Source organism: Penicillium pulvis, assembly GCF_028828015.1.
Source record: "Penicillium pulvis strain IBT 33274 chromosome Unknown contig_12_segment0_segment0, whole genome shotgun sequence".
In the NCBI taxonomy this organism is placed as follows: domain Eukaryota; kingdom Fungi; phylum Ascomycota; class Eurotiomycetes; order Eurotiales; family Aspergillaceae; genus Penicillium; species Penicillium pulvis.
In genome coordinates this window covers 4,533,506-4,545,994 of record NW_026643072.1, presented here as the reverse complement: position 1 = coordinate 4,545,994, position 12,489 = coordinate 4,533,506, and the positions used below count along the sequence as shown (strand labels likewise).

The 12,489-nt window shown below is 49.9% G+C and overlaps 6 protein-coding genes across 6 annotated transcripts; 4 read left to right on the top strand and 2 right to left on the bottom strand.

Annotated features, from left to right (window-relative positions):
* Positions 1-448: 448 nt before the first annotated feature.
* On the top strand, positions 449-1,629 carry N7503_002932 (uncharacterized protein; the record flags this gene model as incomplete). The annotated part of the gene is made up of 4 exons (XM_057062479.1): positions 449-654; positions 703-918; positions 970-1,106; positions 1,160-1,629. The coding sequence occupies 4 exons, from the start codon at positions 449-451 to the stop codon at positions 1,627-1,629; spliced, it is 1,029 nt and encodes a 342-aa protein (XP_056926441.1).
* Positions 1,630-1,970: 341 nt separating this feature from the next.
* Positions 1,971-2,338, top strand: N7503_002931 (thioredoxin family protein; the record flags this gene model as incomplete). The annotated part of the gene is made up of 2 exons (XM_057062478.1): positions 1,971-1,993; positions 2,041-2,338. The coding sequence occupies 2 exons, from the start codon at positions 1,971-1,973 to the stop codon at positions 2,336-2,338; spliced, it is 321 nt and encodes a 106-aa protein (XP_056926440.1).
* A 683-nt stretch (positions 2,339-3,021) lies between these two features.
* N7503_002930 (uncharacterized protein) lies at positions 3,022-4,395 on the top strand (the record flags this gene model as incomplete). Its single annotated transcript, XM_057062477.1, has 3 exons — positions 3,022-3,291; positions 3,355-3,941; positions 3,996-4,395. 3 exons carry the CDS (start codon positions 3,022-3,024, stop codon positions 4,393-4,395), a joined length of 1,257 nt encoding a protein of 418 aa, XP_056926439.1.
* A 458-nt stretch (positions 4,396-4,853) lies between these two features.
* Positions 4,854-6,674, bottom strand: N7503_002929 (uncharacterized protein; the record flags this gene model as incomplete). Its single annotated transcript, XM_057062476.1, has 1 exon — positions 4,854-6,674. The coding sequence occupies one exon, from the start codon at positions 6,672-6,674 to the stop codon at positions 4,854-4,856; it is 1,821 nt and encodes a 606-aa protein (XP_056926438.1).
* Positions 6,675-7,320: 646 nt separating this feature from the next.
* Positions 7,321-9,191, bottom strand: N7503_002928 (uncharacterized protein; the record flags this gene model as incomplete). The annotated part of the gene is made up of 2 exons (XM_057062475.1): positions 7,321-8,994; positions 9,054-9,191. The coding sequence occupies 2 exons, from the start codon at positions 9,189-9,191 to the stop codon at positions 7,321-7,323; spliced, it is 1,812 nt and encodes a 603-aa protein (XP_056926437.1).
* Positions 9,192-9,358: 167 nt separating this feature from the next.
* On the top strand, positions 9,359-11,712 carry N7503_002927 (DNA damage response protein RcaA; the record flags this gene model as incomplete). The annotated part of the gene is made up of 5 exons (XM_057062474.1): positions 9,359-9,395; positions 9,455-9,517; positions 9,569-9,663; positions 9,715-9,866; positions 9,927-11,712. 5 exons carry the CDS (start codon positions 9,359-9,361, stop codon positions 11,710-11,712), a joined length of 2,133 nt encoding a protein of 710 aa, XP_056926436.1.
* Between the last annotated feature and the right edge of the window lie 777 nt (positions 11,713-12,489).

The window sequence follows — 12,489 nt, the reverse complement described above, 5'->3', positions numbered from 1 at the left end:
TTTCTTTATTCAAGTTTGATTGTTCCAATATAGTGATACGTCTATTGGGTCCGCGCAGAGCAATGGCTGCGGCAAAGCCGGCAATCCCACCACCCACAATGATAATGTGAAATGACATCTTGTCCAGTAAGCGAGCTAGGAAGTGAAGCTCATTGACTGGCAGCTCAAGACACTATTGTCTCCAACGATCCAGCATGATGATCATGGGGACGACGGCTAGTCCTCCACCTCCACCCCCACTCCCCCACTTTCCGAACCATAGGCCACTGGGCAACAAGTTAGAATATTGGCGCGAATTATGGATAACATGACTGGCAATAGCCACTTGTGGAGCTTTCCGGGGATGCATGCAGTTCTAGTCTTCCTCTAATCAGCACAGGTTATAAACAGTCTTACGAACCCTTCAGATACAAAACCTCAGATTCACCGGTACAGTACAATTTTAAACATGTCTACCACTGTGACTTTTACTCAGACGCAGGTCAACCAAAACAACCACGGCTCCGGTCGGATGCGTATGGATGGGACCGATCAAAAATTCGGTGATTTCCGTGACGACCTAACTCGGGATGGCTTTGCTGTTGTCAAAGGAGCCATTGCCCGGGAGAAAGCTCTGACATATGCCGACGCGATGTACTCCTGGCTAGAAGATTTGTAAGTCTACAGCCTCCTAGGTTCTTTGTAGATACTGACGCCCGGTAGTCAGTTGGGTTTCGATCGCAATGACCCTGCCACGGTACACAAAGACAAACTTCCCATGATCAATGAGAAAGGAATGTGTCTCCACTATGGTCTCTCCCATGAGAGCTTTGTATGGGATGTTCGCAGCGAGCCAGGTGTGGTTGACGCATTTGAGAAGATCTATGATGATGAAGACTTGATTGTGTCTTTCGACGCGATCAACTTCCAGTTTCCTAAGTAATATCCCCGTTCGAAACATGATGACTGTGCGTGTCTGACGCTTAAAAGTCGGACAGATATCGCTTCCAACAAGCCCTGGCCACACCAGGATCAGGATCCCATGAAGCATGGATTCCGCTGCATGCAAGGACTTGTCAACCTATTGCCCAACGGACCGGATGATGGTGGCTTGATCGTTTGTCGAGGTAGAGATGGACACCCTAGACGGACCCAAAGTCCTAGCTAACCCAGGAATCAGGCGGACATCTCCTATCCGAGCGATTCCATCATGACATGGCCGACGAAGCGCGTATTACAGCTTGGACACCGGAGTGGTACGGCTTCACCGAGCGAGGCATGAAGTGGCTGGAGGACCATGGCTGCAAGTGGGAGAAAGTGTGTGCTGAGCCAGGCGATCTGCTTCTGTGGGATTCGCGCACTCCGCACTATAACTTGAGTCCCAAGGATCACCAGCCTCGATTCGCTATCTATACTTGCTTCATGCCCGTTGCCGACGCCACGCAGGGCGATTTACTGCGAAAGAAGGAAGCCTTTGAACGTCGCGTTGGAACGACCCACTGGCCGAATGCGAAACACACCGGGTCCAATGTTGCTCAAAGAGATGGAGTGGATGATCCTCATAATCGGGATAGACCGGTGAATGACCCTGTGCTAAGTGAGCGGGCGTACAAATTGACTGGGATCCCTTATATCATGGAGCAGGCATAAACTACCTTCAGTCAACAATGTTGCTGCATGGTGGGTCCGTCTAGTTGATCATGGAATGATAAATAAGATTGACGTTTGATTTGATACTTTCAACAGATGTGTCGACGATAATGATTCGAAGTAATGTGGTGCCAGGTGGTGAGATGTAGATGAACACCAATCAACGCAAAGTCAATGTCGTCACGTCAGCCCGTCCCACCTTGATCAACATCACCTCACTCCACTTTCTCCAACTTTCTCCAACTTATTTCACCTAACCTCCCAGCTCCGCGTACACTCTTATTTCACCTCCATTCAATCCATCATTCAAGCTTTGCGTGATCAGAATAACAATCTTCATTATGCCCATCCACGAGATCAAAAAGTAAGACATAGCCCTTTCCCGTCACCACACCCCTAACGAGACACCAGTCTACCTGACTTCCTCGAGAAGATCCTCAACTCCCAAGATCTCGTCGTTCTCGATTGCTTCGCTGAGTGGTGTGGCCCCTGCAAGGCTATCGCGCCCTTGATCGAGCAGTGGAGCAATGAAAACCCCCACATCAAATTCTACAAGGTCGACGTCGACAAGGCAGATGATGTGGCGCAAGAACTGAATGTTCGGGCGATGCCTACTTTTATGTTTTTCAAGGGAGGAGAGAAAGTCACGGAAGTGGTTGGCGCAGACCAGATGCAAGTTGCGAATGGGATCAAGTTACTTACTGCTTAGAGTCGAGAGCTTTACGAGGTACATGACTGTCATGGTTGGAAATCAAAACCAATCTCCCAAATTCTCTGATATTTGATATCTGATGTGTGATATGAGTATATTCGTGCTTTTCACATGGCATTACAGTACATGTGATGCGGGGGAACCGGTTTCACCAATCATCTCAGTCGATCCCTCGGTCTTCATGAATCGTATGATCTCGGTGCGCTGCTCTCCGAGTTGCCGTGTATTACCGTGTAGATTTCGTCCACTTACCATGCATGCTTAACAAATGCGATTAAACTATCCGCTCCTCGGCTAGAGTGGATACTCACGCCACTACCAGCGAGTTTCACATATGGAACGTGTTGGGTTATGCTCGTGGTTTGCCATGCATCTCTTCTCATTGCAGTGGCCGGCGTGCCAACGCGGGGTTCTTGATCTTCCTCGGTCCGCGCGATCTTGGACGGGCTCGTACGATACGGAAACTCTTCTAGTCTGACATTTCAGGCGGAGCGATCATCACAATGAAGCGGAATATACATCCCAACATTGGATTCTACGCAAAAGGTGCAGATCATTTGTTTTCCAAGAAATCTCTGGGCAAGCATAAATATTAAGTCATTCCAAGCATGTACGTCTTCCAATTTTGGTACCTGTCTGGGTACCCCAAATGATAGCGTGGAGTTTAAGATACATCAACCATGAGGAGCCACGCTCTGATCGAAGCCTTAGCTGAGGCAACACCCCAGCAGAAACTCCTTTGTAGCTTAGCAGCAATCACTGCATATCTTGTCCTAGTATCATCAATCCGCTTTCGCCGACGCAGCGCCCTGCACAAGAAATACCCCTACCAAACCCGGGATTCAATGAGGAAGATGACCAACCACGACGCCTGGGCAATCCAGAAAACAATTCTCCAGATGGAATTTCCCTTCATCGTCCTTAAATCCCTCCAATTCGCTCTTTTCCGAGTAAGCATCCCTACAGCCCCAAGTGGACATTCACAAGAAGCTAATTAGGGATATACCCGCCAGACATATGGCATTCCAACCATATCAACTCTGCTACTAAAGACCTCGCAGTTCTCTGACTCGGCAACTTCATTCAAACGCTACGCCGACACCGGAACACTGATAGGTGAATTCATGGCCTTTGACCCCAATTCCGAACGTGCTCAGACTGCCATCGCCCGAACCAAGTTCCTGCACAAGGGATATCGCGCAAATGGGAAGATTCTCGAAGACGATATGTTGTACACATTGAGCCTCTTTGCGACGGAGCCTATCCGTTTCGTCAAGTTGTATGAGTGGCGCGAGATGACTGAGATGGAGCGCTGTGCAGTCGGGACATATTGGAAGAGTCTTGGTGATGCACTGGATATCAGTTATGCTATATTGCCGTCCGGGAACCTTGGGTTTCGGGATGGGATCCACTGGTTGGAAGAGGTCAGTATCTGGAGTCGGGCGTATGAGGCCCAGCATATGAAACCACATCCACGGAACAAGGAGATTGCGGATAAGACGATTGATGTGATGGTATATAACCTGCCGGTATTTATGAAGCCGTTGGGTGTGTATTTTGCTTGTTGCCTGATGGACGACGGGCTTCGGAATGCGATGATGTATACATGTGCCCCTCTGATGCAAAACATATATGCTAACCACTGACATGCCAGGCTTGATCGGCCCCCGGCTTTTTTCGCCGCGCTCTTTGGATCAATGCTCCAGTTGCGCAGACTGTACCTACGCTATGTGGCTCTCCCAAGGCCAACCTTCATGCGCCTGGATGTCTTTACCGAAGAACCAAATGAGAATGGTCGGAATTTCGTGTTATTCTACGAAGGCGCACCGTTCTATGTGCAGCCCACGATTTGGAATCGCTGGGGTCCCGTGGCGTTGTTCAAGCGGGCCCTGGGACAGCCCTTGCCTGGAGATGGTGGGGACAAGTACTATCCCCAGGGGTACTATACCCCGGATCTGGGTCCCAAGTACTTCAAAGGCAAGGGGCGCAAGGAGTTGGAGTTGATCAAGGAGAGTATTCGGATGCAGCGAACGGGCCAATGTCCATTTTCATAATTATGTTTGCCTTCGATGATTGGATGGTAACTACAGATCTGGGTTCAGTAGTGACAAACAAAGATTTTGAGGTTGTTGTTTCCATTACCAATCATACAAGATAATTGTCTATCGTATGGTTATTCGATAAGTATCACAGGCATCTAGACTCAACAGCACATAATCGGACAAGAATGGAACATCGGGTATCTATCACAAATATCAAAACAATAGGTGGCCGACTATATCAGGGCCAGATCTATCACCCAGCTTCAATGATGGATATATCAAGCCAAAGAAAGAAAAGCGCCGACGGTCAACGCGCAGAACAAAAGGGTGTATCCGGAAAGAGAGAAGAACCAGGACAGAATGCATGCGGGGAGGCGTTATATCAAGATAAGGCATAACAAGTCTCAAAAATGTTGTATGAGATAGGGGTATTTTGCGAACGAAAGATGTGAAATGAGAGAATTAGAAAATTAATCGGTCCCGCCAGGAGACGATGGTAAAGGGAGTGAAGCTGGGTCGGTTAAGGTAGAATCATCAAACGGTAATTCCGGGGCCACAAAAGAGCCGTAGTGGGCCGATGGGCTGAGAAGAGATCGCCCACTTTCGCCGACCTCGCCCAACTCCTCTGGAGATAGGACGCGGCCGCCTATAGCCACATCCTGGACATGCACATGGTACTCAAGGGCCTTCTGGCCTTCCTTGATCAGCTCTTCAGTCCATCCGAGACATCGTTTGAGGCTCTGATTTAATTTCTGGCTGTCCACCAGGAACTCCTGGTGCCGAGATAGATCGAGCATAAATCGTTTCTCATCATGAGCACGATGCTTTGCATCATGATCAGCAAGGGTGTCGGGACTGACGACCCCGTCATCTGCAACAGAGTCTTCGTCGCTGAAATCGGACATTTCATCGTGAGATCGTGAAGAAGAAAGTTCACTGGTGCCTTCTTCCAGTTCACTCGTTACTGACAGCGCCGTGCCAGAAAAGGAGCGAGTAGAAGGAGCCATGGATAGGCGACCAGAGCGACTTAAGCGCCGGAACCGGCGAAGTTCCGCGTTTTGCTTGCGCATTTCTCGCTCCAGGGTTCGGTTGATAGCAAGTAGAGAAGAGTTGCTGATTTCCAAATCCATGATTTTTCGTTCCGTTCGAGCATTCAGAGCAACTTCCCCACTCTCTGATTTCCCAGGGCTCATAGGCCTGGACTGATATGGGTCAGTGGAGACGGAGGAACCGTTACTGAAGAGACGGGGGCGAAGTGGCGGGACCTGGTCGGATAAGACAGGGGCGGGACCTTCGGCGTGGTGTGTTTGAATATTGGGCATAATAACTGGGCTAGCATGGATTCCATTTCGTTGCGACATCGGGTGATGTGTTTGACTAGAGGAGTCCATGCTGGACGACTTTCGGTGTTTCCCGATGGAAAGGACTTGCGGTCCATCTGATACGATGCTTGGGGGAGAGCCGAATCGTGGTAAAAGGCCCTCAACAGTCTGATCTAGGTTCGGACTAGAATTGCTCTGGGTGTCGATAAGCGGAGACGTTGCGTCTGAAACACGAGGGGATTTCAGGCGCGGAGCGGGAGAAGGACCTTGTCTGGTGGTAGGAGCAACCCGAGGGAGTCCCCCCGACCGGCGCGAAGAGGCAGTTGTGACGTAGGATCCTTCTGGTGACGAGTGTCGTTCTTGATCCCCATTGGCGTACATGAAACTCGAGGCTGGTGGCATCTTCCCCTGTTTCGGACGAGACAGTTCAACATCGGAGGAATTGGACGATCGTGATTCGGTGGCATGAAAAAACATGGGCGAGCCAGCGGCCATATCGGTAAAGGAGTTTGGACGGGACACTTGCTGTCCTTCTGCTCTGAGTGTCTTTGCCCTCAAGCTGCTCGATTGCTCTAACTTCACCCCACGAGCCGGACTGCGTTCCCGTCGTACACCATTGAGGCCCAGGCCTACCGTGGGTTGGGCGTATGGAGTCTGTGGAGACGAGAGGGGAGGAGTATTTGTTGGGGATGGGAACCCGACATCGCGGCGAGTATTTCGAGATCCCGAGCGAGGGGTGACATTGACACCGAGGTAGCTCGGAGTGGCAGCGGGCAGGTCCTCCTTGGATGGAGTCGAATAGGGATGAGCATGGTCAGGATTGGCGAGACGGCGAGAAGCAGGATGGCCTGGACTGGGACTGGCTAATTTCGGAGTCAGGGGAGACTTGTTGGAGCGGTGAAAGGCCGCACTGAGTGTGGGCGTAAATGGTTTGGCGGAGTAGCCGTTGTTTTGTTTATCGGAGGTCATAGTTGCGCGGGTGCAAGAGATGGCATTGCGACCGCGAGCAATGAAGCATGATGGCACCGGCCCACCAAGTCTGTGATTGACGTGTGTGATATTCAGACTCGCTTAGTGGCCTGATGTGAAGGAAGGGGTGATTTAAAGATGGTGTAGTGGTGGAGATGGTGGGATCAATAGAAAAACATTGGGCCCCGAACGGGTTTAGTCACGCCCAGTCTTCACCGCATCAAGAATTCCACTAAGTTCATTATGGCTTAGAGCGTCAATAAAAATAAAGTAGATTGTTTTGAATTTCAATCAATATGGGGTATAGATATTCAAGTGTCTGTTTCCAGTGACTTGGTAATTCTTTCGGTTGACGTGACCCCTTATGCATGGGTCCTGGGATGGGGTTCGGTATCCTGATGCTCCACTTGATCATCCAATTGGCCGGTCGGTCCCGGCTGGCAAGACCGCGCGACCATGCACAAAAGGGAGAACATAGCAAGTCACCGAGTGTTTATAGCTCCATCAGTGAAATATTTCACAGGAGATTAGCTGAACGCAGTTTGAAGATATTTTAATCGGGTATCGTTGTTGGCAGGGGTGTATCTTGTGAAACTGCAACTAGTGCAGATCAATCTATGACTGACGTCCGTCTGAAATTATGGATTCAATGAAAGAACAGACGTCTCTGCCGAGGGTCGACATCAGAGGAAGATGCCTGGGATGTTGGTTTCCGCTTTCGATTTGAATGGACAGTCGTTTCTTCCGGGGTTTCGGAAGAATCCTGAATGGCTTCACGAATGGTTTGTCGGGAGAGACAGAAGTCCACATGATCATTAAAGACCCGATCATCGGCTGTTTGAGCTCGGCCGCATATTGGGCAGTCCCACTGAGCTGGCGGAGGTTCAGTTGGCACAGTAGCATCAGGGAGAATAGCTGCTTCTTGACTGAGTTGCTCCAAATCGTTCATTTCATCCTGGATTTCTTGTCGAGCGGCACCCTCAAAGGCCTCCTCGGCCGTGATTTCATGATCAGCAGCTTTCATGTCGAGTCTCTCTGCTGAGATAGGTCTGGCCTGCACAGCTGCGGCACCAAAGAAGTTGATGCCAGCTCTCTTGGTGCTGACCAAGTTCGTGCAACGTAGACCAAGCAATCGCAACTTCATTCCAGGAATTTCTTTCTCTAACTTGGCTAGCATGGGTAGTGCAAAATTATACAGATCTTTGGCCTGCGAGATGGCCCGAGATACAGCTGTTTGACGGGTCAATACCTCAAACGTGTGTAATTTCACTTTGAGAACCAGCGTTCGACCCTTGAACTGTGTGCGCGCCAGGTCCCCTTCCAGTTCCCGTGAAACCCAGTCTAGTTTGGCGCGAATCTCACCCTTGTCCCCAATTTCGTGGAAGGTGGTCTCAGTTCCCACGCTTTTTCGCTCATGGGTTTCAACCGGCTCAATCTTTGTTCGGCCCAAACCCAGATAACACTGGGCAAGGAATTGAAACGCCTTTTCACCAAACAACCTGGTCAGGAGTGCGCGGTGTTGATAGATATCACCGCAGGTTTCAATGCCGATGGAGCCTAATTCTCGTTCAAAGACCCGGCCTACTCCATTGACCTTGCGTGTGGGCAATTCTCGCATGAACTCCATGATAGCAGCCCGATCATTCGGAACCCGGAATTGGCCGTTGGGCTTGTTTTTATTAGATGCAATCTTAGCGATTTTCGCATTTGCGGCAATTCCGGCTGATACAGACACCTTGGTAGTCTGCAGGATCTCAGCGCGCATTTGTTGGACAGTTTCCTCCGGATCCAGCTCGTTCTCAGCACAGTAGGCAGTGATGTTTAAATAAGCCTCATCAATGCTGGCGCTCTCAAATAGCGGATCGTACTGGGCCATGATCTCGCGGATCTCCTTCGCTTTCGCCGTATATTTGTCATAGTTCATTGGAAGAAGAATCAGTTGAGGACAAAGCTTTTTAGCCACAAAAGACGCCATTCCACTGCGAACTCCAAATTTCCGAGCCAAGTAATTGCAAGTGGTTAGAACACCTTTGCCCACGGCCATGGGGACCGTTTTCAACTCCGGCCGGTCCAGTTCCTCGACGGCGGCGAAAAATGCATCGCAGTCGACATGGATGACGTATTGAGAGAGATCTCGAGTCAATTCTAACTCGGCCAGGTATTCATCTGCCCGTCGTAAGTCCTGACTGAGATCCAATTTTTCAAGATGAGCTTTTTCTTTAAGAATCCGCTCAATTTTGACGGTTAAATTCCGATCGCGGTCTTGCTCATGGTTGAAAAATTTGGAGCCTTTAGATGCTTCGTAAATAATTTCAGATACCTATCACGTTTCTCTTAGCAAGCAGGTTTCAGTCATCAAGCGTACCAGTCAATCCAGACCTTTTGCTGATCAACCGCATCTTGACCCGCTTTGGTTAAAGAGGGCCCGAGTAGTTGGTATTTCAAAGTGTCGCTATTCTCTTCCCCCTGTGCCGAATCCGGCTTCGTGTCTTTGACAGGTCCACCAGGGGACTCCATGATCAGCACTTGCCCATGAGGTGAAGGTTGATAACTGTGTGAATCAGAGAAAAGAGTATAGTTCAGGCAACGACCGGCACTGACGCCTGATCACGTGCCCACGCGTTTCGTTTCACGTGCAACTTCTCTCACGGTTGACTCTTGGGATCTTTAGCAACACCCTCTCCATGTGGATCCTGGATTCAACGGGCGACTTCCTGGATGGTTAGATATGAGACATTCTATTGGTATGATATTCAGAGTATTGCTGACACCATGATCAGGGAAGCGTGTCTGGTTGCGGCCCGGGAAGAAGTATCTATTTGGCCGACCCCCGCAAGATGGCGGTATGTCAAGCTTCCCACGATGACAAGAAGATATCAACTAACATTGGCCAGCACACCGCGCTATCTCCGAAAATGTGAAGACTGCCAATACAATCTCCCGCAAACACCTCACAATTGAAGTATCTCGCGTCATTCCTCGCGATGGAGTACGATAATCTATCCAACCTCGACGGCCCTACCGACTGACAGAAACACAGACTCGTCCACACGCACGAACCAAAGTCACCGTGACTGATTTGAACTCAAAGAAGGGTACTCTTGTGGATGGAGAACAAATACAAGGTGGTGACCGCGTATTGAGTGGTGATGAGCACATCATTCAACTAGGTCGCTATGGCCATCCTCTTCGGTCCGTATTCACCATGCCGATCTATGCGGAAACTTGGTCTGATACACCTTTCATTCACAGGATAAGATGGCAACCAGTGGTTTTTAGCTTCTCTTTCTCTTCCAAGGAAATGAGAGTGGAAGACCCCCTTGCCAAAATCCGCTCTAAATTAGAAGACCTGGATATCAAGACCATCATCCCATATATCGTGGATCAGACCACCCATGTTGTCCAGAGTAAACGGAATACAGCCAAGGGTCTCCAGGCATTAACCAATGGAAAAGCAATTGTCAATGATTCTTACATTGACGCTTTGGTCTATGCCACCACCCCCGCTGACTTTGAGAACGACGAGGCCTTATCCCCGCTCGAGACCGATTTTGATGCTGCATGGCCAGATGAGAAAGATTATCTTCCACCCCCGGGTAACGAACCTGTTACTCGTCCGGCAGCTGCCTTTGCGCCCAATCCAACCCGCATAAGCGTTTTCGAAGGCTACACCTTTGTGTTTGGGGATGCCACTCAATTCGAGAATTTGCAAGCGGCCATCAATAATGGACAAGGCAAGGCCCTGTTTTATAAAATACAAGATGGGGCTACTACAGCAGCCGAGATCGTCAAATTCATGAGAGAGGCCGCCGGCCAAAAAAGCGGTGACATTGGAGATGATGGACCCGGAAAAGTCGTGCTTGTGCGATTCCGATCCAAAGGGGAACATGAAACTTGGTCCATTGAGTTGGGCAATGAGGTCGCTTTAATGATTGATCGGCGTGTGATTGAACAGAGGGAGTTCCTAGATGCTATTCTGGGTAATGACGCCTCTCCACTTTGTCGCCCGCTTCCACGTGAGGAAGGATCGAGTCAAACATCAATTGTCGCAACTCCAGCGGAGCCCCAGCCGCAACTAGTTCCTAACAATCCCCTTCTACCTTCACCACCGATTGCTCCTGCGCAAGAGTCCACGTCAATGGGCCTTTCAAAACGCAAAGCTCCTCGGGTGCGCAAGTTTGTAAGCAAGATGAAGGCATTTGATGACGGCTTTGATATGGCTTCCATACCCGTGTACACGCCCGATGATGATACCAATGATACTCCGGTGATGGAGTATGAGTCCGAACCCTGTCAAAGAACCGAGCCGCTGGAAAAGGTGGAAGAGGCAGAAGAAGACGTGGTCACAGATCTACTGCCTGGCGCACGGGCGATGAAGAGGCGGCGAGAAGAGATGGATCAAGGTCGTCATAGTCGACCTGCACATGTGGAACCGGAAGCTGCTCCGAAGCCGAAGCGTGCGAAGCTAGACATTCGAGAAGCCGCACGAAGGCACCGCGACGAGGAAGAGCAACAAAGAAAGGCCGAAGAAGATGCCCATCTTTCCCAAGATAGCAATATCGAGAATTTGCGGAATCTAGCCATCGTCGAAGAAATGGAGATTCCCATGCGCGAGAAAGTCTCCCGAGAGGATCTCGGCAATGATCGATGGGATGACCAATGGAATGGCCGAAAGAATTTCAAGCGGTTTCGGCGAAAGGGAGAGCCGCGCCATGCACGCCAACGAGTGCAAAGTGTTATCGTTCCCTTGGAAGAAGTGACGAGAAAGGACTTGGGTATTGGTGAGCACCAGTGGGTTACTAGTCACAAGGCGCCTGCGAATGAAGAGCCGATGGACCAAGAGGATCAGCCCACGGCCCCTCCAAGTGACCGCACTTTTTCGAGGTCACAACGTTCAGTGGCTCTGTCTGTCAGTCCCGAGCCTACCCCCGATCCACAACCTGCGCTCTCACGCAGTCGCACCCAGAAACGGCCTCGAGAAGTTCGTGACTCCGACAGTGATGAGGAGCTGCGATTCCGGTTTAGGCGCAAACGCTGATCTTTATGTCTTTTTACAACACTTCTGATGTGTCCCATAGTTTATAGCGTCTTTTCAAATGCATTGATACCCCCAGATCATATGACTAAATGAGATATGGTTGATCCCAGCGGTGTGCTGCACGTGAAGTAGAGTAAATTGCTTGGCTATTTCTTCGCACTTACTTGGGTTGGAGAAAACCAGGTATTCAACCGAGAATTGCTGAGTACCCACGCTACATACATTTGTAATGTCTTCTACTTGGTAATGCTTTCAACCCTCTTGAATTTCTTGTTTCGTTTGCCTTGATGCAAGATTTGGCGATGAAGATTACCGGAGGCATGAGTCTGATCTGTGAATCATTGGGCAAGTTGGCAGGCTAGAATGGCCTTGGAATTTACAGGCAGGATCTTTAGTCATTTCTTAGGAGCCCTTCTGCAGCAACGCAAGTCTTCACACCTCGTCTACTGCGGTCCATCCGCTTGAATGTCGAGTCAGTGTGCTCCTCTATCCGCCTGAACGACCCTGCTGTGGCCGGAGACGCTACTCAAGAGCCGGCTACGCCCCCAGATTTGGAACATTTGGGCTTTACCTTTTGCTTTCGGGCAGTTAGCGCTGGCTGCGAGTCGAGCTACCCATAATCTCCTCGACCTTTTAGCAATCGATGTTCGTTACTTTGATCTCGGAAGTGAGAATGAGCACATCAATACTCACTTCTACTTTATTGAGATACACTTTACTAGTCTGCGGAGCGAGGACATCATTAACTTTATGCGTCTAGCGCGTCTACACGCTGAT